We start from the raw sequence: 25,283 nt of genomic DNA, 5'->3' as shown, positions 1-25,283 counted from the left end.
CATTTTATTGCAAGTTTACGACATCATTTATGATTGTTACAGTTGAACCTTAGAACATTTAAAAAAGATGTGGGTGGTGGAATTAATGTGTATCAAGTTAGAAAGCCTTACATTAAGCATGTCTGCAGTTTATATATATGTTGATATACAGAAAGATGTATTTTTTAGAAAAAAAAAATGACAGAAGCTGCTTTCTTAAATACCTTTGTGATAAGAAGTGTTCCAGAACATCCTGTTATGAAATATTTCTTATTCCAGAAACAAAAGTATTTAAATGAAATCTACAGTACAAGATTTCAGTGTGTCTGAACATTTCAGTATTTTCAAAACTGAGGATTCTCCTTTTTTTTTTTTTTTTTTTTTTTAATGAATGTGTTTATCTGCAGTTGATCTGTTTTATAAAAGATTTTCTTTGGTTTGTACTTACTACAGATGTATTTTCTAAAGTGGAGATGCCCACCCATTATTGCTTGGCTCTGCTGGAGCTGAATGGCATTGGTTTCAGCACAACAGCCTATGAAACCCAGAAACAGGTCATGCAGGCTAAACTGAGCCAGATTGAGACCAAGGCATATCAACTGGCAGGACACAGCTTCTCCTTGACCAGCCCTGATGACATTGCAGAGGTACATGAGGGTTGGGGTGGGAGAACTTCCCCAAAAGTTATCATCAAGAGCCTTTGGCTAAAAAAAAAAAAAAAAATCATGGGAAGAAGAAAAGTTCTTCACGGTGTGAAGAAAATCCAAAATGCAAACCCAACTCTGCTGAGAGTGCATTGATCCTCACACTCATTGTGAGCTTGCTGCCTGCAAGAGGCTGTGTCTCTCCTGCTTCTTACTGATCATTCTGGTTTCTGCCAACTTTAGCAGAGATAAAGAAGGTAGAAGTGGGAATATGTATGTTGGAAATAAAAACCAAGTGAAAATAAGCATGTGGTTTGTAAAGGACCATGCCTCTCAGGGTGCATGAGATGATCTGCCAATTAAATATTGTTTGGAGTATTTTGGATGAGTGGTATGGGACTGGAGAAACTTTTTTGCAATGCCAGTGTCCAACACATGAGACCCACAAGCTCACGTAGTCTTGAATCTAAGAAGAGTTGTACTGAAAAAGTTGCATTATTACCCTTGCCCCTGTACAGGCATGAACAAGGAGAAAAAACTGCTTTAAAAGTTTTGAATCAACTGCTGTCTGCTTTTAAGAACCTTTTAAGAACTGATATTTTTTTAAAGTCTAAGAAACTGATTTCTATGTAAAACAGCAATGCTTTCATTCCTGAAGAATTTCACTTACATTTTTTAATGCACATTGTATGGAATAATTGAAATATATTAAAATTGCTGTGCATGGTTTTCTTTCCCTTCTCTTTTTTTTTTTTTCCTCCATATACTATTTTCTCACTGAGGGGCTGTACTTTATATGAAAGTAGTCAAAATCTGCAAGGAGCTTATCAGTAAAAGTAATTCTATAGAAATATTCCTTCATCATTGCAAATGTAGAAGTCTTGCTCAGTAACAGTTGTCTAAGTTAGAACTCCTGAAATAATGCTTGACTTCAGTTTCACTCTGCTTCATGGAAAATGAGAAGTGAAATTTTGTCTGAAATGCTGTTTTCTGAACTACAGAAGCTTGTACCTCATGTGGAAATTTATTACCAGTCATGCAAAGTACCTTGCAGAATAGGTATAATAGAACTTTACCCCTTTACCCTTCTAGTTTTGTGTCAGTAAAATTTCTGTTTTACTGACATAAATGTGCAGGAGAAAAGCTTTCTGTTCCCTCCTGCCAGCTGTGAAATCAAAGACAATAGCTGCTAAGTAGTGTATCATCCTTCATGGAAACATAAAGTGAAAAATTAAAAGCTGTATTCTGTCTGTCACCAAATGAGCATATGCTTAATTTTCTGGTTTTTGGCAATTTGTTAGAAAAACAAATATTCTAGCTATTCTCTAAAAGGTATTTGTGACCACCTCCTTCTGTGCCATTCATATGGTTCTGAAGCCTGCTCCCTGCTAACACTTCTTTTTTTTTCACCAATGATCTTCCCACTTTCAGTCATCTGAACATTGCATTTTATTACAGCTGACTGTCAGCAATAACCTCACTTATTGGATGGAGTTAATTACCTTTTCTAAAAACATACCTCTGAACTTAAACTTAGAGTGTTCAGAAAATGAGATTTTAAATTGCATTTCGTAGTTAATTAAAATGAGGAGGAATGACTTTAATAGCTGGGATCTTTAATCAGCTTTTTAATTACCTGAAGCATTTGTACTATCCTTTGGCTGGAACAAGCTGTTTGAGTGCTCAGTTGCTTTTGTTTTCTCCTGGGAGCAGCATGCAGAAACTGATTTGAAATGCTGACCTCTTTCAGGTGTTGTTCCTGGAGCTAAAGTTGCCACAAAATGGAGATGTGAAAGTCCAAGGGAACAAGAAAACCCTGGGTTACACCAGAAGAGCAGCTGCTAAAGGAAACAGGGTCAGGTTAAGCAAGCAGTTCAGTACAACCAAGGTACAGGAAAATCTGTTTCTAGTCTGAAAGTAAATTTTAATTGCCTTTTGCTCCTCCAGCTACCACTGAAAATTCAAACTGGGTTCTACCTTCTCTGTTAGCAGAGTTAGTGCTACTCTCCTAAAGCTTGAGTGCAGTGAGGACATGCCTGTAAATAGCAGGCTTCAATAAGAGTAAATCAGGCAGAATCTGATTTCCCAAATCACATGTAAGATCAAAATAGCACAATAATTTTGTAAAGCCAATAGCAGAAGAATTTTTCCACATCAGCTTGAAAGATACTTAAATACCATGTCAACTAAATACAATATTTTCTCTTCCTGCTACTATCAAATCTGTATTTTTTGCTTCAGAGAATTTGTCTTCAGAATGGCTAATCTGATGGCTTATCAAATTTAGTATATCAGAAGTTTGTATAATGTGAAGGCTATTGACATTCTTGCCAGTTGATAAATATTGTGTGCCTGCATTAATAACAACTGCTGCAGGCTAATGGGTGCTCTTGCCAGACAAGTGAAATTAGCAGATATATATGTTCCTATTTTCAGGACTCATTAATCTATGTTGTTTTCTTAGTTTCCCCTTGTTCAGTGTAGTCTGTACTTGGAAGACAAGTATTGATTTCTGGAACTCAAGTGGCAGTGAAGCCATTGGGTGCAGTGATGGTGGCAGAGGAGGAGGCTGCAGCTGCCTGCAACACACACAAAAAAATGTTATTTTGAGGAATGCTATTGTCTTTTGAAATTCTTGTTAGTCCTTTTATGTTTCTGATTAAACTGAAAGGATTTGATTGTTAGTGATCAGCTTTGTCTTTCAAGGAGCGTGGTCAAGGGCTTCACTTGATGTTCCTAGTGTACAGATAGGAGAGAGCAGGGAGGAAAATATGCAAGAAGATGGAGGAGAAGCATTAATGCTGGACAAAAGGAGACAAGGTAGGGACCTATGGCAAGTGATGCTTTATTTCATCACTTCAGGTGCTTTATTGGTTGGTGCAGATTAAGAGTGATGACGAGGGTGAAGTCCAAAGAGAAGTGATTGTCTTCTCATGGGTAAGAAAACTGCGGCTATGTCAGGTGGTGCTTTGATTACCCAGGTGTAGGTGGTATAAGTGGAGAGGATATCAATTTAATTTTAAGGCAGTGACACTGGAAGCTCACTGTGGGTGAAGGAGTCACTTTTTCCTGCAGAACTGCAAAAACTTTACAAATAAAGTCTTAAAGGCTGTTGATTAGTTGTGCCCTTTTCTTCCCACAAGGATGTTTTGGAGAAATTGAAGACACTTCACCCATTGCCTGGGCTGATATTGGAATGGAGGAGGATCAACAATGCCATTACTAAAGTGGTGTTTCCACTACAGAGGGAGAAGCGATTGAGTTCTGCACTGGGAATGGAAAGGATATATCCAATTTCACAGACTCACACAGCTACAGGTGAACAAATGTGTGCTAATGCCTCATTTCTTACTGTTTTTTTGTCTTTTTGTATGCATGTGCAGCTTTTCTAAAAGGAAAAGATAGGAAATCAAGCCTGTGCTCTGCTTCAACCAAAGATACTGGTACACCTATTTGACATATATCTGCATTAAAAAAAACCAGATGTGTTTAAAATAGCTTTTGTGTTCACTTAGCAATATTATTCATTTCTTGCACATATTACAATGTAAATCTCTGACTCCAGAACAGGTTATTAGTAGTACAGAAATGGGGAACCATCACAAGCCCATTAAACAAAAATGACTTTTCCTTTTTAAAAAAAATTTCTGTGGTTATGTCCTCTCACTCTCCTGCCCACTGTATTTTGGAGATGCAGTGTGTGCAGCTGTATTAAGTTAGAGACACTCTTTTTGGACCCTTCCTTAGTTCTGCCCTATCTTCCTTTCAGGTCGAGTAAGCTTCACAGAGCCAAATATCCAGAATGTGCCAAGAGATTTTGAGATTGAAATGCCAACAGTGGTTGAAGAAAGCCCCCCCTCCCAAGCCCATGGAAATGTTAATTCTCATGCTGCACTGGGGGGCAGGTAGGAGGATCTTGACAAAGCTTCTGTCTAATCTTAATGTGGTCGGGTTGTCAAATATCTCTTTTCTGACTTCACCTGTGACTGCTGACATGTCAGTGTGATTTGTTATTCAGTGTTTCTCTTACTGGGGAACAAATAGCTAAAAATCAGTGATACATGAAAGACACAATAATACTAACAGCATGTGGTTTCATGTAGCTATTTGCTTTCTTTTTGATGTTCTTTATGAAACTCTTCAGTGAGATTAGTGTTACATTCCCAGCTGTTTGATGGAAAGCCTGAGTGTGAAAATAACCAAACTGAAGTTAGGATCTGGTTTGACTTGCTAAGAACTACTCTGAAAGAGGATAGAATATTGTGGAAGAAGCAGAAGCAAAGTAATTTGTTTTATGCTGTGCAGCTCCCTTTGTAATGGAACAGGGGTGAACATATTTTTCATTCTTTGTTAATAATTTCATTTGTGATAGTGACATGCAGTAACTACTAGGTAGCAGAAGAAGATTTCTAAATTTGGTTTCTCTTAACCAAATACCCTGTTTTCTATGATTCTACAATTCTACTTTGGCAGCATTACATGCCAATACCTTAACAGTTGTGTGGAAGTCTAGTGAAACACCAAGATCAATCTTTTAGCATCTACCTTGTGAGCTTTAAGGCTTCCTACTTGGTGGTGCTTTTCTGCCCTTTCAGTTTCTCTTTCCATTCAGGTTCTTGTCCAAGTTGTGTCACCTGAGTAACTTTTCTAAGCCTTTTTCCCCACAGCAAGATGTGAGAAATTTGAGAAGGCTTTTGCTTCTTCTGTCTGGCTCCTGCTACTGTCATGTGTTCAACATCCTTGTGGCTTGGGAAAGTAGTGAGAAGAGAACTCAGGAATAGAAGGATGTTGTTCATCTCCATCTCAGAAGAACCAGGCATAGCCATGGAGGCAGGAATGCCATTCTGAGATAAAGCTGTGGCAATGCTCAGGCTTGCAGCAGCTTTTCAGGATGGCTGGGGAGTGTGCTGGTTTCTTGAGAGTCTTCCCTGTAGAGACTGCAGTGCCTGCCAGACTCTGAGAGGTTTGTTTCTCAGGCTGACTTTTCCTACATTTTCCTACATCCCTTAGTTAAGCAGCCCTGTGTTAAGAAGATGGGCAATCCTAAAGGCACAGAAATGACTGCTGGCACAAAAGAAATTGGCATCCAGGCAAGTCTGATCGGCCTTCCAGACTTTGGTCCAAACTGTCTATTATCTTACTAACTACTATTGCTACTCTTTCCTCCTGTTGTAAAGAAGCTTCTGACCACAGGAGTGTAGCTAAATTAGGTCATGATATAAAGCCCTTATTCATTTAACTAAATTGAGAACCTACACTGAACAGTGTGATTTTCTGCAGTAGCCAGACATGCAATTGTCCCTCACCTTTATTTCTTTTGAAAATTTATTTCTGTGATTTTTGTTCATTCATCCCATTGATCCCTACCATGCCTGAAAAGCCAATATTTAAGAAGAAAAGGAAGTGCATAAGGGAGAGCTTGATGGTTTTCTTCTGTGCTCTGCTGAAACTAGTCTTGATCTTAGAGATACCTTTTCATTTTGATAAAGAATTTGCTCAGATCCCTGATCCAGACATCAAGGACTTTAAAAGGCTTTTTGCCTTCCAGTGAAGAGCCCATTGGACTGTCTGGCAGACTGGTGCTGATAGGAGAATGTGAATGGTGTCAGAGCAGTGCACTGTTCAGTGGGTGTGCTCATGGATACAATTCCATCTGCAGCTACAAATGGCTTGGTGAGACAGGAGACCTAAGCAGCCCTGAGAGGACACAGAGCACATGGGTGACACTGTAAAGTTTTGGCCTCTCAGAAAAGAAAATTGAGCAGCTTCGGGGCACTTTTCCCCTCAGTCTTTAGGGAGGAAACGTGCAGTGTGTTACAAGCAGCTCTTCTGTGACTTCTGCTCTGTTTTTACAGGCTTACTAGTGAATGTGTGTGCATGTGCAGTAATGAGGGTGATGTTGGGGGCATTTTTCTGCCTCTGGGCTGGTGTATGCATTCTGCAAGTAGAATGATGTGGAGAGACTTGGCACTCGAGGTGAAGTGTTGAATTTTTAGGATTTCTGTGGCTCCACTGTCTTTCTGGAATAAGCTCATTACAGATCTGGGGCCATTCATCTTACCAGTTTTAGAGCAGAATTATCCAATTTCTGAACTTAATCCTGAATGTACTAGGAATATTTATCCCTAAATCTTTTTGGAATCAATAAATCCTTTTCAGGTATTTATGTGATCTCTGTCCAGTTCCTCCACAGTCAAATCTGGGTATGGATTGTCCAGAAAAATGGAGTAGAGGCCAGTGTCTCACTTGTTTTCACTGATTCATTGTGGTAAAAATGATTATGCCTCTCTTAGTATTTTAGAAACTGGTGAAGAGCAGTAATTTTTTTTTTTCTCCACAGATGCAGAAAGAGTTCCAGTATTTTGCTTAATGGGCTAATGGTTCAAGCTGCAAGCATATCCAAAGAAAGAGGAATACCATTTTCTGTTAGCATGAGGCATGCTTTTGTTCCTTTCCCAGGTAATGCCCAGGTCCTGCTCTGGAACTGTTAAGTATATGGTTAGCAAAAAATCCCAGATATGATGGAGGTTTAAGGACTGATAACAGTATATATGTGTCTAAGCAGTCTACTTGGAAAACTAGTGCAGTAGTTAGCATGCCTTCAAAATTATTCACATGACTGTAAAAGAGAGAGTTTCAGTGCGGCGAAGTATTCAAATGATATCATTCACATGTTCACACTTTCATTTCCTCTTTAAGAATACCTGTTTTTTAAAGAGGTACCTAAGGCAGCTCTTAATACACAAATTGCACTCTACCTGGTGTTGTTTCTATCCAAATGTCAGTTCTCACATTGCCTGCTCTGTCTTATACACACGGACAGATTGTTGTTTACATGGTTTTGATGGATTCTAAATGTGACTAGATGTAAAGCATGCAAGTCTGAGCGTTGGGGAAACAGGCAAGAATTTGTCTTGATAGAAATTGCTGTGAAAAACTCGCAGAGCAAAATATAAAGGACGGGTTCAGTCCTTTCTGGGAAGTTGGATGGAATATTGGAGTAATTTTTGAAATAATGCTTTCTGATAACTTCTTGATTTCAGGTGGCTTAATCTTGGCTGCTGATTACTCTCAGCTGGAACTGAGGATCCTTGCTCATTTGTCTTGTGACTGTCGCCTCATTCAAGCCTTGAATGGCGGTACCGACGTCTTCAAGAGCATCGCAGCAGAATGGAAAATGATCGATCCTGAAGCTGTTGGAGAAAGGACCAGGCAACAAGCTAAGCAGGTAATTTAAGGACAAAGATCACAGCAGCTTTCTGGGCAGGAAGATTCAGTGTTCAACACATTGTGGTACATTTTTCTGTTTGAGTTTGGCTGTGATTGTTCAGTAGTTGCTTTGTCCGTCCTCCCACTCTCAGTACGTTGCAACTGGAGCTGTCGGAGTTTTTTTGGGGGGGATGAGGGTGGAGAAAAGCAGCATGAATGGCTTGGACTCAGAGGGGGTCTCCCTTCTTGAATACTTGCCCTAGTTTCCATACACTTGTCTCTCAGTGGATCACATTTTGTTTTGGCTCTGCTTTCTCTGCGTGGCTGACCAAAAGGTTGCAATTCTTCACCCTTTCCTCTGGCAGATCTGCTATGGAATCATCTATGGAATAGGAGCAAAATCTTTAGGCGAGCAGATGGGGATTGATGAAAATGAAGCTGCCAATTATATAGAATCCTTCAAATCGAGATACACAGGTTTGGATATGGCTGTTTGGGAGCTGGGTGGTGGTGGTTGTTGTTTTTAATCCCTTCTCTCCATGTCTCTTCAAATCCTAAATTTGTCTCAACCTACTACTTGTATCTCTTGAAAATGCTTTTAATTTTGAAAATGTCCAGTGCATGAATACAGCAGTTTGGTACTCTTTAATGTTGTAATCTACTCTGGTTTTATTCACCTTTACAACTTTGTTCTTTACTTACTATAATAATTTTTTGTTGTTTTAATTAATAAGTTAAGGCCTGAAGAGAAATTTTAAAGCTCTTCAGTTTCTGAATGAGAAACATGCTTTTCCTTATAAAAACACAGCTTCAAATGATATCCTGTGACAACTTTAGACTGTGCTTCTTATAATTTTAAAATATAACCATTTCTTTCTTCTGCTTTTGTCTTCTGCTTTCATGGAGTTTTAAACTGCTTTACATATTACCATTTAATTTTTATCCAGCTGCTCAGAGTAGCTCTCCCTTGTTTTGTAAAAAGATATTGGCTGTGTTTCTAATAAGCATGTTAATTTTTAGGAAAGATGTAGAGAGAATAGAGCTGCAATCAGAAAAAGAATGGAGGGCAAATGGGACAAGAGGCAGCTAGCTTTAGTCATAGGACTTGAAAATGAGCTGGAAAATTATGTTCTAAAGATTTAGGGTTTGTTTCTTTAGGAGACAGATGCAGAAAAATGGTTTTCTGTTAAGATTCTGTTTAGTCTCCATTAATTTCTAAATAGTCTCTCCTTTGTGACCATTAGGAAAACTTCCTGCCTCCTCTCTCTCGGTACATGTGTGTGCCTACAAACTGCAGTGTACCTTATGCTGTAACTGCACTTCTCGTGGGTTTTCTCTTGCTAGGTGTTGCCAGTCAGTCAGTAGGGCTGACTGCTAAATGATATACCTAGTGAATTGGCTTATACTGTCAGTCTTGATTTTGAATAGGTCTTTTTACATTTTATATTTTGTAAACATGGAAAGAAACTGTCTGAGTTAACTTTTCCCACTTTAGTACAGTTGTTACCTGAACTTGCAGTGCAAGCTCACTCTTCCCTGTCTCACCTTTCTTTGACCTAAGTTTCTTTTTAACACTCTTGGTGGATTTGCTCCTTCCCTTGCAAAGTGCAGGTGGGTGATTTTATTTCATCCTAGAATCTGAAGGGACACAGCCTGAAGTCAGGCAGCTTGAGGCATCAAGGACTGTGGCTCCTGCTTTCAATTTACTCCCTCCCTACTACTTGTCTTTCCAGTGCTGGTCCAGGTTCTGACCTCTCCATTATCAGTAATACACATATGACCCTCTGTGCCTGGGCACTGTGCAGGATGGACTTCCCACCTCCTTGTGCACAGCCAGATATCCTGACACTGTGCACTCTTTTCCACCTCAAAAGTCTTAATAGGTTTTGCAGCAGAGCTGAATGAGTGATCGTGTGCCTTTGTCCACTGATGGGGTCTGGGAAATTGAAAGGATTTCCTCTGTGCTGTTTGGCTGTCCCAGACTGCTTTCAGTGACCTCACTGAGAAGTCAGTACAGAACATCAGCTATATTACAGAAAACTTTCTCTCTCCTTTCACAGGGGTTCAGAAATTCTTGAGGGAGACAGTGCGGAGCTGCAGGAGGGATGGGTTTGTGCAGACCATCCTGGGGAGACGGCGCTACCTGCCAGCTATCAAAGATCCAAATCCCTACAGTAAAGCTCATGTATGTTGAGTGCTGTGCCTTTTTACAATTCTTTTTTAGTTTTATTTTTAAAATGCCAGATTTCTCTGTGTAGCCATGTCTGCAGTTTCACAAGGTTTGTGAGCCACCTTAGTCATGACCTTCCACTTCTTGCTTAGTTCATTGTTCCCTCAGTCAATCTCTGAGTAACAGAGCTTTTGTCATGGCCTGTTTGACATAAGGCTTCTGTGACTGGGTGTGCAGCTGTCATCACTGTGCTAACCTCACTTCAGAGCTCCCACGTTGGAGCTGGAGTGAGTAATTTATTGAAATCGATGGACATGATTTTAAAAAGCCTCCACCCAGGAGTACACTTTAACTCTTCAGGCTGAGTTGCTCCCACTCAGCAGTCTTTGTATGTTACATGCTGTCAGCACTTGAACAGGAAAAGGCATTTCAGACCTATATTTTTGGGTATTTGTTCCTTTTCTTATTTTTCCTGAAAGGAAAATTGCTTAGATAAATATTTACTTAGTGTACACCTTTGCATAATTTTTTTTCCAGGTAATTTTGGACACTTCTCCCATAGACTCAACTTCCATAAGAGTAAACTGACTTCCTAGAGAAGTGTTTCTGTGGGGAGGAAGCATTGTACTTCTCAGTAGGAAGCTGGATCAAGTTGTGTGGAATTAAAGATGAGAGTAGAAGAAGAAGGAAGTGAGGGAGTTTGTACCCCAAAGAGTTGACAGGGAAACAAGGAGGCTTTCAAACACTTTTGAAAATAATGGACAATTTGATCTGAAAAATACTTCAGCAGAAAGTTTTCTAGATGCATCTTCTGTCCAAATTTGATTTAGTCTTTAAAATCATATTAAAGACCAGTTAATGAATAATCTTCACTTTAATTTCAGCATTCTCATAGTTCTTTGCACATGTTTCAGCTCTAAACAAAGAAAGAAGAAACTCTGAATACAGCTTTCTTGCCTGAGCAGGGGATTAGTGGAGAAGTTGCTTGTGTTGAAAAAAAAATGGTGGTCTGGTGTGTAATGCTCTGGCAGTCAGGATTTAGTGTGGCAGACCAGATTGTTAGTCCATGAAGTCCAGTTTTTTGCTTTTGGTTATCCATCCCTTATGTCCATCCCTTAGGCAGAAATGTCTTGTGATGCTTGGATTAACTGAGATTTTTCCTCTCCCCTTGAAAACTGTTACCATGGGCATAGACTCTTCTTCTTGTGGATTGTGACTCTTGCAGATTATTACTCTTGATATTAATGAATTTTAAATTTGTGGAATTTTGTCAGGTGCCTGTAGAAATTTTGCGTCTGAAGCTAGTCTATAATGTTTTTTTTTTCCTCAGGCAGATAGAAGAAACTCTTTATATGGAATTTTTACTCTGTGTATATTTGGCCATGTATTTATTATTTTTAAATAAGTACATGTGACATGTTGGATTTGATTTTTTTGGGGGTGAGTTTTGAGAACAACTATCTCTCTTCAGGCAGAGCGCCAGGCTGTGAACACAACTGTTCAGGGATCTGCTGCAGATATTGTCAAAACAGCCACAGTGAACATTCAGAGACGCCTGGAAGCTTTCTCCTCTGTGTTCAAGTCCCATGGACATCTGGAGAGCTCCTTCCAGAGAGATAAAACTGGTATGGTTGCCTCTTCTTTGCATCCTGGAGCAAGATTTTCAGTGTTACTAATGTTAATGGAAAAAAAAAAGGCATGAAAAAAAAAAAATAGTGCTTTTGGGCCTAGAGGTGAGAGAAGTTTTATTTCCTGACAGTGGTAAGTCTATATTTAAGGGTCAAAAAAGTCATCAGGAAGGAGGAAAAATGTCTGCTCAACAAACTAAAGGAAACGTGACCAGAACAGAGAATCCATCTCCCTCAGAGCAGATCTTGCAAAGGTTGGCAGGGAGAGCTCATGTGTGATGAGGTCTGTGATGCCACCACAGAGTTGTTCAGAAGTAGGAAGAAGGAGCTGAGCAGACACTCTGGCTTCAGAGGCAGTGAAAAAAATTGAGTGAGGTGACTCCTGGTTCCAAAAAGACATTTTTTTTTGTTAAAATTAAGTGTGGAATTTGTTGGCTGGAATTTGATGTACAGAGACTTCACAAGAGTATTATATGAAGCACTTACCAGTGTAAGTTTTTTCTGGCTGCAGATAGCAAAGCTGTGCTGGGATGCTCATTCCCAGAGGAATGCCACAAAGACTTTTTTTAGCTTAATGTAGATGGTGTTTTGCTCATCAGGTGTATTTTAGGAAGGCTACTTAAGAAATCGAGAGCTGTACTTCTTTGATAGTTCTTATGCTTCAATTGAAAGATGAAGCTATCTTAATATGAAGATTTGGAAACTAAATAATTAATTGCCAAACCTCTAAAAATGTGTCAGGGAATTTATTTTGGAGAGACCAGATTCAGAGGTCAGCTAAGAGTAGAAGGCATGAGCTTGGCAGAGCTTCCCACCTCTCCTAGGAGCAGAAGCTACTGACCTTCGGCCAGTGTCATTGTAGGAACACGAGTAGATGCATTTGTGACAGTTTTCCCCTGCTCTGATACTGTTTGAAGAACGGGAAGGAATTATTTTTCAGCCTGTGCCATCAGAGGAGCATCCTGCATCATGTGGCTGCTTCAGCATTGCTGCTTCAGTGTGAGGCTTGTGTGAGCATCTGATGATGGCTTGAAACCCTTTCTGTGAACTGAAATCCTCCTGTTAGTTAACCTGAGAAATAAATAACTTTTGCGTCTCTGTGCGTGAGGTGGTGTTTGTTTATTTTAAAACACCAACAGCTTTTACCATTGAAGGGTTTGTTTTATTTTTTGTCAGGGAAGGCCCACCAGGGTCTTGGTTTTGTCAGCAGCTTATTTGTTTATTCAATAACTGCTCTTTTCTTCCTTCCTCAGTTCTATTCAGGAGCTACAGTTTCAGAAGCTGCATTTTGCAGAGGGCTTACTCCTTCCTTAAACTAGCCATTCAAATGTTTGTGGAAGAAAAGCAGAATCCTAATTCATTGCCAGAGAAAATGTTGTAAACCAGCTTCTGGTTTACTTGTAAACTCTGCACGATTTTGTTTAAAATTTACTTTCAAAACAGATGGTTCAGGAGACACAACTGTCTCTTGCTTCTGTTCTGATTCATGTCTTTATAATGTAAGGCTGAAATGTGTATATCTAAAATACTTTTCATTAACATTTTTTTCCTCAGTAGCTGTACAAATATTGATAGAATAGCCATGATTTGTGGTTTTGTCTGTAGTCATGGGCTTTTTAATTTTCAAGGTCCTCACATTCCTTTTCTCAGCATTAGAAATGTGCCAAGGTTTTTGATACAAGAAACACACTTTTGTATGATGGTGCCTAACAAACTCTGCTCTTCACCTGTGTAGGAAGGCTGTCGAGGAGGAGAAACACAGGGATGTTACATCCCATCAGAGGAGGCTTCTTTATCCTCCAGCTGCACGATGAGCTGCTCTATGAAGTTGCAGAGGATGATGTCATCCAGGTACAGCCCTGCAGCTCCTCTCTCAGCTCTGCTGTGTTCCTGTGTTTCAAACAAGCCTTCCTTCTAGGAGCTCACATTCTCTTCCCTGGATCTCCCCTCCCTGGGTGCCGAAAGGGCTGTGAAAACAAAGTTCAGTTGGATGAAAAAAACATGTTTGCATGCTTGATCCCTTGATTTTCGGATTCAAGCCATCCCCACGGCTGAAGTTCATTTTCAGTGTATGCATTGTTGCTTGTAACAGCAATTCATGCAACTTCTCTGTGAGGCTTGATGAGTGAAGTGGCTTAGTATTGTTGACAGGTATAGGGGGAAGTGTTTCCTCATCTGGAGGTATTTTTGCCTTCCTGTTTATGCTCTGGTGCCTAACTCAGAACATGCATTATAACAGCTGTGGTTTGTACTCTGTGCAGGGAAAGGAGGATTCTGTCCTTTTGGTACTTGTTTCCTCACTCCCTACATCCTTGTCTTCCTGGTGGGAGCATTATGGTGCTGGTTGGCAGTGGGATAGGTACAAGGAATGTGCTTTGTGGTTTTTAAGTGCCCTTAATGTCTGTGTGTGTGCTTCTCCTCCCTAAGGCACTTCTGGGCCTGGGCACAGAGGAGTCTCTCAGGAGCAGGAGTTTGAGCTGGGTGTTGGCAGCTCAGTGTTTCCCAAGTCCTGAGCACGGACACAGGGAGGCTCCCAGACTGTGCTTCCATATCTTGGAATACCTTTCTTCCACTTCTCCACAGGCGCATCTCTGATGACAAAAGGTCATCTCCTGTTGGCAAGCAGTAGCTCCTAGTCTGACAAAGCTTTCAGCAGTGCTGACTGGCCTGAGCATGCATGTATATATTAATAAATATGTGCTAATAAAAATATGAAGAACGCAAGTGAATATATTTATTAATAATATCGATGTGTTCATATAAGTAGAAACAAAAGATTTGATATTTTTGTCTTGAATCTCAGCTCGAGCTTTTTCTCAATTTGCCAGCTTTGTTCAGACATCTGCTGCTTCAGTCTAGGCAGGCTGTTTTTGAGACAAAAAGGCTCCTAATATTCTTCCTATAGAAGACTAAAATCCCCTGAGTATAGGCTTTAACATTTTTAGATACTGACTCCAGTTTATCATGGTGCTCCCAGGAGAACTGGAGACAAGTGAATGGATTTTCTTTTTATTTATTGTATTCTATTTATTTCATTAACTACCTCAACTTCAAGAGTAATTATTACCAGCTTTTCTAACTCCCTTCAGATGTATTTCTCCATAGATTTTTCTGGGCAGTTGCTTAAACCAGCAGGTTTTCCTGTCTGCCCTGCAGCACAGCTGCAGTCCCTGGTTCTGGGTGCAGCAGCCCTAATCAGATGTTCTTTGCTGGTGCCATGTACTGGACTTATGACCATGCTCAGAGAATCTCCTCCTGTATGGTTCATGTTTCTTTTCATCTGCTGGGCCCCAAACTTGATCAAGGCTGGAATGGTTTGAATAGAGTGGAAAATTGATTTGTGTATCATGCAAGTGACATTTTCTATGTTCCAGAATTTCATTTCCTTGTTTTCTCACAGCAGCATGCCTTGCTTAGGCCCTGTTCCATTTTGAATCTCTGATAACCCCGTTTTTTTCCTGCCCAGGCAGTTATTTTTCATCCTATTTTTGAACAGTAGATTATTTTTGTCCTAATTCTCTACCCTGCTTCTTTCTACTCTGTACTTCTCCGTGCTGAATTACATCCTATTTCAAAGCACTTTTCTAGGTTATCAAGATCATTTTGAAATGCAGTATGTGGGGGCATAGGGGTTTGGAAGACAGATTTTCCCCTAGTTCTTCATGCTGTTGTAAAATCCTGTGCTCTGATCTCCTCAAGCCCCTCCTCCATTCCCCAGAAAAAGCTATGGAGGAATTTCTATGGTGGCTACCTGTCAGAAAATTAGGAAAAAACATGAAAGGGTCAGACAGCTTGAATAGTTCCTCTGCTGCCAGGGTGGCTTCTAGCTGAGCTGAGGAATCACCATAATTTCAAAGCCTATTTTCACTCTGCTGTGGAAAGGTTCATGGGATGGGTATGGATTGAAAGAGTCATTCAAATTAGCAATCCAGGACAGACTGGATTCTGCATAGGTCTTGGGGGAGGAAAGGGGGTACCTATGTCCAGGGGAGGTTTTTATAGTCAGGAGAAAAAAAATCCAGTCTCTTGTAATCCAAACTGCTGCAGAAAGAAATAATTTCTGGTCTCCTAACTGTGTATAGAAATGAATGTTTTCTTAGGAATACTTTTGGAGACCAGAGAACAGTTACCTCATCTTTTTACTAGAGGGCAGGAGTTGCCTTAACTAAATAGTGAGGGGGAACCTGGGCAGTATTTGTAGCACCCACATGGAATGTGACCTGCTTTCCCAGAGGTTTCTAATTTGTGTTTCTCAGAGTGCTTTTCAAGCTGGCACAACACGGAGGAGCCACCGTTCTTTGCTTCTGGCAAATTTGTGTCTTGCTTTCAGTACCTTGAAGTTTTCAGAACAGGCTCCAGGAAACACTTAAGAATTGTGCAGCTAAGTGAAAGATGAGACTCTTCAGGATCTCAGGTGTTTAACAGAAAGTTAATCTTGGCCCCTTCTTTGAGGAGTCTTAAACACTGTAGAACCAGTCAGAGCTCTGCGCTGCAGAAAATCTCCCTGGCTTTATACAGTTTCTCCATTCATAAGCACTAATCAGGATTTGGTTGCATTCCCATCGGTGGTAAGTCAGTGCAAATAAATGCAGGATAGGATTCCAGGTGCTTGTCTGCCCCAGCTATTGACAGAAACCCAGAGCACTGAAGCTGTGTGTGTGTCTGATGCCTGATGTTTTCTTCTAGGTGGCTCAGATCGTGAAATGTGAGATGGAAAACGCCATCAAACTCTCCGTGAAACTGAATGTTAAAGTGAAAATTGGCCCCAGCTGGGGAGCCCTGCAGGACCTGGAGCTGTGACACTGCTGTGTGACTTTCCCACTGTGGGGAGGCAGGAGGCACCATGGGCTGGGCAGGGTGAAGGTCTGGGATCACCTGCTGGCGGTGTGATCCTCCTGTGCAGTGCTTCTACTGGCAGGGTACCAAGCTGCCTTCTGAAACGTGTGGTGGAAGCTGGTATGAACTCACCAAGCCAAACCATCCAGAGCTCAGTCAGAGCACTGAAGCATGTTTAAACTGTGAAATTATTAATTGTTAAAAAAAAGGATATTTAAATTAATTCTGTCAAGGGTGCTTCATCTTGTATAAACCTCCAATGCCTAATGAATTTATTACATATGAAATGAGCTGGATTGCATTATTAAAGCAAGGTGCAAACATAATTTGGCAGTGACTGTGTATAATTGTGTGGGGCAAAAAGAGTCATTGTGATTGCACTTGATGTAGAATTTTGCAGGCCTTTTCCAGGATTATCTTGTACTGGATTCTGATGATGGCACTCAGGTGCTGAAGTGGCTTTATAGTTGGCTGGATTTCTCACTGAGCAGCTGTCAGCATTCACAGTGAGTGGAACCTATGCTTAGTTGGCCTCTGGCTTTTAAGGAAGCCTTTTGGTGACTGACTGCTGGAATTCATCCTACTGCTACCGTGCAAACTGGCCTCAAGAGGAATATCTTGGAACCTCTTAATACCAAATGACCAGCAGAAACATTTTAAAGAATGAAGCTCCATGAATTGGTTAAAAACTTCATGGCAATGCATATTTTTGTGAAGAAGGAAACTCTCTCAGTCTGGCCAGCTGACATGGCAGCCTTGCTGGTGTTTGAGGTCTGGTGTGCTTGAGAGGAATCATTAGGCTGTGGTGGGTGACCTGTGGCTCTTCCTTCAGAGACCATTCTCCTAAGGAAGCCTCACACCTGCCTGTTGGCAGCCCCACTAAAACCTGCTCAGATTTCCCCCACTCTTTGCCTCAGTGTCTTTGGCTCTGACCCTGTGTTCACTCAGTTTTCCTGGGAGTTTGGGCTTGTCAAGCTGAGCCGGGATCAGATCCTTCAAAAGAAGGGGCAAGGAAGGAGCTTGCAGGGAATTAATCTGCCACTGTTTGGCATCACTTTCCCCACTAATACCTTCTGGTCTGGCTAAATCTCACATCACAGGTTTTCATTTCCCTTCCAGACAGCTGTGATGGTTACACAAGTTCAACTGCTTTTGTTAACTTCACATAATGCCTGACCTTGAATTCTGTAATTTTCATTGTCTAGCCCTTGTATCTTACAAGAAAGGGAGGACAAGTACCTCCCGTCATCTTCCTTATGCCTCTAATTATTATATCATGTCTTTTTCTGCAGTTCCTCCCTAATGTAATCAATCTCCATCTTTCCATTCTTGCCTCCTGTGAGAAGTTTTCAAGCCCCTAATTATCCTTTCATTTCTGAACTTCTGCTGGGTCCTTTTTAAGCAGTGTACTTTTGAAGTTGCTTTTTCAGCCTGATCTGAGAGGATGCACACTTGGCTTTCAGCAGCCTGAGAGGGGGCTCAGGATCGTTAACTTCAGATGCGGCGCTTTTGGCAGGGCTGTTATGCTGACATCAGAAGTAGCCAGCACCGAGGGCTGGAGAACACAGGGAACATTCAAAGATGTTAATGGGGCCTCCTCACAAAAGGCTGCATCCCAGACTCTGATCCACAGAGCAGACATGTGGCACTGAGCCAGAGCCCAGATGAGGCTGCCTTGACTGCCCTTCTCAGCACCGTCGTGGCCTTCTTTCCTGTTCTGTATTCCACCTTATACTGAGATTTTTTTGTTTTCTTCCTGCCTGTTCTATGCCATGACTTTCTTCGACACCTGTCACCTGATGGCTGAGCTCTTTATCCACAGCATTGTATTTTTTCTTATTTTATTAAAGCTTTTGTTATTAACAGATCCGAGCCTCGGCACCCTGGTGCCCGACCATTTGTGTGTTCTGCCTGTGAAGATGCTGGTTTGGACTCATTATCAATTCACATGGCCTAATGATTTCCTGTCCTGGGTGTCCTGCAGTGACACACCTGTGCTGTATTCCAGGCCTCACTGGGGCTGCTGTCATTTGGGCTGCTTGTTCTTTGGCACATTACAATATTTCCCTCCCACACGCTGTCTTCAGAATTTCTAAAGCATGGATCTCACACGTATTTCTCAGCAAGCTCTCTAAAAGGGGGTGATGCTAATCAGTAAGGGGATTAACATGTACCCAAACTTATTTTGACTAACAAACTCGATGGGCTCATTTTAATTAAGCAGTAATTTGGAGCAAATGAGAAGATAAGAGGTAGCCACTGTGGCATTTGAGTCGTGTTACTAGGACTGGCTCTGAGCTGTTTTCTGATTGCTGCTATTTACATTCCTCAATTCTGATTAGATTTAACTCTTAGCAAGACTGAGCAGTGAAAGCAGAAGAGGGCTAACTCAGGTAGCAGAGTCACTGTCCAGAACTGCAAAAAAGGGTTTATGTTGTTTTCTGAAGTTGGTAAGAAAGAGCCTGGCAGCTCACATTACTTACCTGGCTTTGCCTGTGGGCTCCTTTCCCCCTGCTTCTGAGGGCATTTTATTAATTCAGAACCTGATAACCTGAATGCAGGTTAGTCTCAGTCTCTGTAGTCAGGATGGGATGCATCTGGTAGTGTTTGTTCCTCAGCTTGTTTGTGTGTTTCTCCCTTCACAGCCCATGCCAGCCTCCTGTCATCTGGCACAGCCTGGCACGAGGACAGATGAACACTGCAGAAGGGGTAAGAGTTCTGTTTGTTACAGCTGTTGACAGCCTTGTCCCTTGGTGCACACATAATTCCTACTGCAGCCAGCCCTGCACTGCCCTTGCCTGGCTCCTGCACCAGCAGGGATGTGTCTGCCTGCCAAAAGAAATCCAGTTGGGAAGCAGTCCTGCAAATAGCTGTGGGCACTGGGAGTGCCTTGTATGCACATGATGGGGACCTGTGGGACCCAGCTCCTCACAGGGACAATCTGTCCCCTGGGGCTGCTGAGCAGCCTGGTCTGGTTGGTTCCCATCTGCTTCCTACTCAAAATGTGCATTCAGCTGGCTACTGGTACAGGGCACAACTTGCCCAGCCTTGGTAGCAGGAGCTCACACCTTTGATGTTTGCTGCAGCCTCTTGGTCCTTTTCCTCACAGGCAGACCACAAGCTTGTTCTGCCTTGGTTTTCTACTGCAGCTTTTCTTTTCTCCCTGGCTCCTGGAAGCAGTGACAGGCAGCTAATAAATAATGGTGCTGGCAATCTGATCTGCTTTGGTCCTTTTGCTTTTCTCCCATGCTGCTTGCATTTCATGGAGAGAGTTGTACATAGCTGACAAGAGGGAGAGGGGAGCTCAGCACCTTTGGCTGACATTTGGAGCTTTTCCTGGCACAGCAGTTCAGATGTGCTGCTGGGAAGAGCCCTCACCTCACCCAGAGCTCACTCCTGCCCTTCCCAGAGCTCAGCCCGTGGGAGCTGAGCGTTCATCCTGAAGTGGGAGTGACAGGAAGGGCTCTTGGCTGGCTGGTAGCCCTGGTCCAAGGCTGGTGACATTCCTGGGGCTGGTACGGCAGTTAGGAGCCCCATGTGAGTTCCCTGGCATGGAGCATGGGAGCATCAGCTGGGCATAGGTTCTGTCCTGGCAGGAGCTGCTGGAGGAAGGGAGGTGACCATCCCCACCCCAGCAACAACTACAACTGCAATTTTTGTATCCCTGAATGAGGAAGGTAAACTCCAAAGACTTTACACAAACCATGCACCTTTGGAATACTATAAAGAATGTAGGAATAAAAGTTGGAAAAAAAGAGATTACACCAACTAGTATCAATTCTTTCCTTTATTTTCTTTCCCTCTGTGTTTTTATTTTTTTTAAGTTTTTTTGGTTGTTAATGGGGGCTGGAGACAGCCTCACTTTAAGATGCCTTAGCTTTGTGATACTGATTTAGGAGACCTGTGGAAACAGGACATGGTTAGCACAGGAGTGTGTGGTTCACCCCAGACCAGCCTTTGTTCTGAGAGACAGGTAATGACTCATCAACAAACCACACACACACTCAGCCCACATTTCCTTGACACTGAATCTGAATATTTGTTGCTATTTAAAAAAGTACAATGTTTGATTTGTTGATTTAATCACAAAACAAAACACATGAATGGAAACACTCATTTACGTGACTATTGCTTATACACCTAAGAGGAAGAGTTGACTATGGATGTCCACAGGCAGTTCCTTCATGAGAGAGTTTGCTCTTACCAGAGCCTTCCAAGGCAAGAAACCATTCAAGACTGAACTATGCTGTGCTTGAATTCACCTTTGGGCTATGGGAAAGGATGGATGGGGCAGGGCCCAGGCTATTTGAGGGGCATAATTAACCAAAAACTGGGGCTTTGCCTGTGCTGCAACACACACAGTTTATATATGAAGGAGGTCTGAGGATGGAAGCAGCTCTGAAATGATTTCTGTTGAAAAAAAGAGATGCTTTCTATGCCCACCTGAATTGCAGTGGGCACATTCTATGCATGCAGTGTGGTGTGAAAGGGATTCTGGAAAAGGAGTATAAACTGACTTAGAGGAAGGTTTATGTGATAATTTTATACAATACATGTAGTAAATAGAGTATTTTTGTTACACATTTTTGTAACAATCCTAGCTGGTACTATGGGGAATGACTAATTGATGTAGATAGTTGAACTACAGAACTGTAAAGAAACTTAAACCCCCTCCCCCCCCAGGTAATTATAGAAAACAAAACCTGATTCTCAAAATTTCAATTGTCATGTCTTTTAATTCAAGGTTTGCAACTGAAGTTAAAGCTCTAGGAATGGATTTAATTTTTTTATTAATAAATAAAGTAGCTTGTACTTCATTGAAGACTTGCCAACTCTGCAGACTTATAAATAATCTAATTTAATGCATTTTTTCCTGTCTATCTACAGCACTAGACATAAGATTACAAACATCTAGTCAAACCCAAAGGTGTGTGTGCTGTTGGAAGTTCTGTGTAACTGGTTTTGAATGTGATTGTGACAGAGCTTCTGGAGAGAAGAACGTGAGAGAACAAAGTACCCAAATGAACAAAGAGCATTTTAAACAGAACCAATACTTCCAGCCAATCTGGCCTGGTGTAGCTGAGGATTGCGAGGCTGAAGAGACATCTAAGCTTGGGATTTTGCTTGAGGTGGTGCTGTCTGAGTGGGGAAAGGTGAAAGCACAGAAAGATTTCAACATCCAGTGACAGCCAATGTCCTTGATTTTCCTCCAGCCAGTCCCAGTCCTCCAGTCTTTCTCAGAGTCAGATGCTGTGCTCCTCGCTGGGAATGCTGCAGCTTCATGCCTGTCACTGACAGCCTTGAGCAGCATTCAGGGCAAGCCTTGCAAAAATCCCACACTCCCCCTCATTTCACAATAAATCACCCAGGCAAGAGTTTTTCCTCCCTCACTGAACTTTTTAAGTGATGGGTTTTTTCCACATACATGGCAAATCTTGATAGAAAGCATTTAACAGTGTGCACTAACAAACTTATACAACATATACATTACATATATATATTATATATATAGAATGTTCTATATACAAACATATACAACTTTTTAGATCTCTACAGACTACAAGAAAATTGATAATTATAGTCACAAGTGGTGAACTTAACAGAAATGGTAATTGGTAACTGTCTGGAAATATGTAAAATATGTAAGAGTGGAAAGCTGTGACCTGATGGGGAGTACTAAAGAAAAGTTGCTTTAAAGTTTAGTATTAAAAATTGTAAATTTGAGGGCTGCTAAATTCTCATTTCTCTGTTGCATAAAAATGCAAATGGAAATCTAGTGGCAGGTTTTTTTTTCACCCTGGTGTTAGAGACTCTTGGCAGCCAGAGTCAGCTGGGCCTTGTATAAAAGACTTGTTGAGGACATTTTTCTGTCTGGGTGAGCTGCAGTGATCGGCAGTCAGAAGTTGCTCTTAAATTTTCTTCAAAGAGCCCATGATTCCAATCAGCCGCTGGGGCTGCTTCTGACTGCCACACACCAGGGCAGAATGGAAAATAAGCTGGCTGCTGGACATTTTGAATGCTGCCCCAGATGATTTTGTTGGCCAGAGACCAGCAGATTTGGATTACAGGCCAGAGCACAGGCCCAGTGAATACAGGTTGAACTGAAGATCAAATTGCTATAATGTTCTCCTTTATTTCTCATCCTCAATGCCTGGTTAGACCAGTGCTTCCTCACAGGCACAAGTGACTACTTCTGTGACCCAGCTCTGGAAGGAATTCCCCAACCCAGTTCCTATTGGCATCAGATTGGCAAATTTGGCTTATCCTTACCCACATACGCACAGAGAAATCCTCTTGGGTCCTGGACAACTCCAATTCCTTAGCTCTCAGCAGAAGCCCAGGCACTGCTCAGGCTTTGACCTTTTCCCCCTGTAAGTTTCTACAGTTCTGACACCATAGAGCAGTTTCTCCTGTTCCAAAATTGTGGTGTCTCATTCCAAGTTAAGCTAAACCTGTCAGGGCCATCATTTTGATTTTGGTTGCAGCAAAATGTAAAAATCCTGTAAATCATGCAATTCTGTTCTTCTACAATGGGAATTTAAAACTTAACACCTCAAATCTCTTCCAACCCTTTTACTTGTGCAGAGGGCCAATTGTGAGGCCAGACTTGTGGATGGTACAACTTCCTGGGCTATATTTTATTGTAGGTAAAGGAAGGAGAAGGAAAAGATGTCTTTGAGAGGGATCATCTGAACACTGTGATGATACAAACACCAGTAAAGTTAAGGTCTAGGTGGGAGTGGGATGGTGCCTGTCTCCATCAGTGTCCATCAGGATTCCTTGAAGAGACAGAAGATGTTACATTTCTTCAAAAGAAAAAAATTTAAAGGCTGTTTTTTGAGCTTTTCCTCAATTTCTTTTTTCTAATTTGAAACTGTCCAGATACATGAAAACAAGCCTTCAGTGCCTTGTTTCCAAGCCAATCTTGGAAAAATTTCTAACCTAAGAGTTAGCATGTTTGGCAGTGAGTCTTGTAGGATAGGGTGGAGCAGGATAGGCAATAAATCCAGCTTACTGTTCTCTTCTCTGGCTGTGGGTTGCAGAGTTTTCTGCAGCATTCACTGCAAAAACCAAACAAGCCACTCTGAAGCAGAAGCAGAACCTTTAGCAGTGTGAGCAGAGTATAAATTGCCACTCACCCATGGTGTCACTTTACATTTGTGTTCCTATATGTGATGACAATGATTTTCCATGCTCCTCCCTGGCCCACTGTATAGTATTTCTGCTCTAATCTCTCTTTCTCTCAAAGGTTTTGGGGGGGTTTCTGTGCAGGTCCCCTCTCATAATTTCAGCTGAGCATTTAAGCTGCTCTGTAAGCTTCTCTGCAGCCTCTGTGAGCAGTGTTTGATGGGACTGTGGTTTCCCATCTTGCCTTTCCTAACTTGAAGAAATGCTTTCCAAAGCTGGTTTTCTATTCCTGTTACTGGGAAATAAGGCAACCAAGTGATACAGACTCCACGGGGATGAAAAGTGCCATGGCCCCCCTTCAGGGACAACAGATAGATCTAGAGCACATTTTAAAAAGTGTAGGTTAGGATGATGTTTCATGTGCTCTGAATTGCAAGTAAACCATCTATGCACATGTCATAATCATCTTTTTAGATAGTGCCTGTCTAGCTACCTGCAAAATCGTTAGATTTTTGGGGATAGGATTTTAATTTTTTTTTTTTATTTTCTGGTAGGAGTTAAAGAACACTGCCTTGAGCAAGGCTTTTCAAGGGAAATAAATAGCAGATAAAAAAATGCAGCTCAACTCATTTTTATGTGGAGAACAGTAGCAAACATGCTTGAAATGTCCTGGCTTTTTATAATATAACTTTTAAAAAATAAAGATTTTTGTCATTTAAGGTGTTTTTTTTTTCTTGTTTTGGTTTTTTTTTGTGGGTTTTTTTTTTTTTTTTTTTTTTCTTCTCAGAATAGAAATAAATCCCATTTTTCTTCGGTCACAACATGCTTCCTTTTCCTTTTTTTTTTTTTTAAGTTGGCAATTAGTCATGCAAAGTTTTATAAGTGCATTAACATTCGAGTTTGTACAGAATATTTTTAACCAGACGCACTCCCCACAGTTCATACCTACAGCTTCTGCAAAACTACATGCCACAGTGATGGTTGAGTTCCTTTTGGAAAAAAGTCGGCCACCCCAAGAGTCAGCTGTTGGAAAGACCCTCATGATTCCAGCTTCTATCCCACAGTCTGTAAATCTTCTCCTTGATATCCACTGTGATGAATCCAATAACAGTAACAGGAAAACATCTTCTAGGAGAAAAAAACTGTCTCTGGCCAGTGACTGGTAGATCTGGGAATAAAGGTCGCTTCCCTGAACAGTGTTCTTAGTAAAGCCACAAGCAGCTTCTTTGAAAGTCTAAAACTGGTACCACTTTTTGTCCTTGTATTTGAGCATCACCTACAGAGATGGGAAAAAAACCAAACAAATGGCAATCAAACACTGCCCTGCATATGAGAGACCATACATGACCTAGGCCCATTAACCGTCAAACTTCAGAATTAATAAATGCAGAAAAATGCAGTACTTCACTAACAATGTCAGCAGGTCTTGAGTCCATTGAGATCTCATATTCAATTTCATAGTTATTATGTTTAAAAAGCGTTACCCGCTATTGCTGATTTTAGAAGATTTTCCCTGAGGAACTTTAACTACTTTTCTTCTTCAAAAATTAAAGGAACTTGCTTTCTATAGGAATAAAAAGACACTTCTCTAGTAGGGCATAGTAGATATTCCCTGACTATATAAACTTCTTGCAATCCAGGGCACATTCTTTCTGCCTCACACTAACAAAAGCCAATAAAAATGTAAAG

The 25,283-nt window shown here is 41.2% G+C and overlaps 2 protein-coding genes across 12 annotated transcripts in view; one reads left to right on the top strand and one right to left on the bottom strand.

The window, feature by feature from the left end:
- Positions 1-24,580, top strand: part of POLQ (DNA polymerase theta) — a 60,759-nt gene extending 36,179 nt beyond the window's left edge. For 2 of the 3 annotated variants that reach the window (XM_085572328.1, XM_085572336.1), the window contains 12 exons: positions 433-626; positions 2,374-2,511; positions 3,486-3,560; positions 3,767-3,941; positions 4,393-4,528; positions 6,964-7,082; positions 7,667-7,851; positions 8,198-8,309; positions 9,893-10,017; positions 11,474-11,627; positions 13,366-13,481; positions 16,317-24,580. In XM_085572328.1, the coding sequence (XP_085428454.1) occupies positions 433-626; positions 2,374-2,511; positions 3,486-3,560; positions 3,767-3,941; positions 4,393-4,528; positions 6,964-7,082; positions 7,667-7,851; positions 8,198-8,309; positions 9,893-10,017; positions 11,474-11,627; positions 13,366-13,481; positions 16,317-16,430 (1,643 nt within the window). In that variant the 3' untranslated portion in view covers positions 16,431-24,580. The remainder of the gene's footprint in view (positions 1-432; positions 627-2,373; positions 2,512-3,485; positions 3,561-3,766; positions 3,942-4,392; positions 4,529-6,963; positions 7,083-7,666; positions 7,852-8,197; positions 8,310-9,892; positions 10,018-11,473; positions 11,628-13,365; positions 13,482-16,316) is intronic. The other variant, XM_021549058.3, reaches the window with a different exon arrangement.
- The window catches only part of STXBP5L (syntaxin binding protein 5L), a 181,651-nt gene continuing 177,607 nt past the window's right edge, over positions 21,240-25,283 (bottom strand). For all 9 annotated transcript variants that reach the window (XM_021549139.4, XM_085572371.1, XM_021549141.4 and 6 more), the window contains one exon: positions 21,240-24,870. In XM_021549139.4, coding sequence (XP_021404814.2) covers positions 24,829-24,870 — 42 coding nt within the window. In that variant the 3' untranslated portion in view covers positions 21,240-24,828. The remainder of the gene's footprint in view (positions 24,871-25,283) is intronic.

This window comes from Lonchura striata, chromosome 1 (genome assembly GCF_050655825.1).
Source record: "Lonchura striata isolate lonStrDom1 chromosome 1, ASM5065582v1, whole genome shotgun sequence".
In the NCBI taxonomy this organism is placed as follows: domain Eukaryota; kingdom Metazoa; phylum Chordata; class Aves; order Passeriformes; family Estrildidae; genus Lonchura; species Lonchura striata.
Note: the sequence above shows the minus strand (reverse complement) of the source record. Positions and strands in the feature narration are given on the sequence as shown.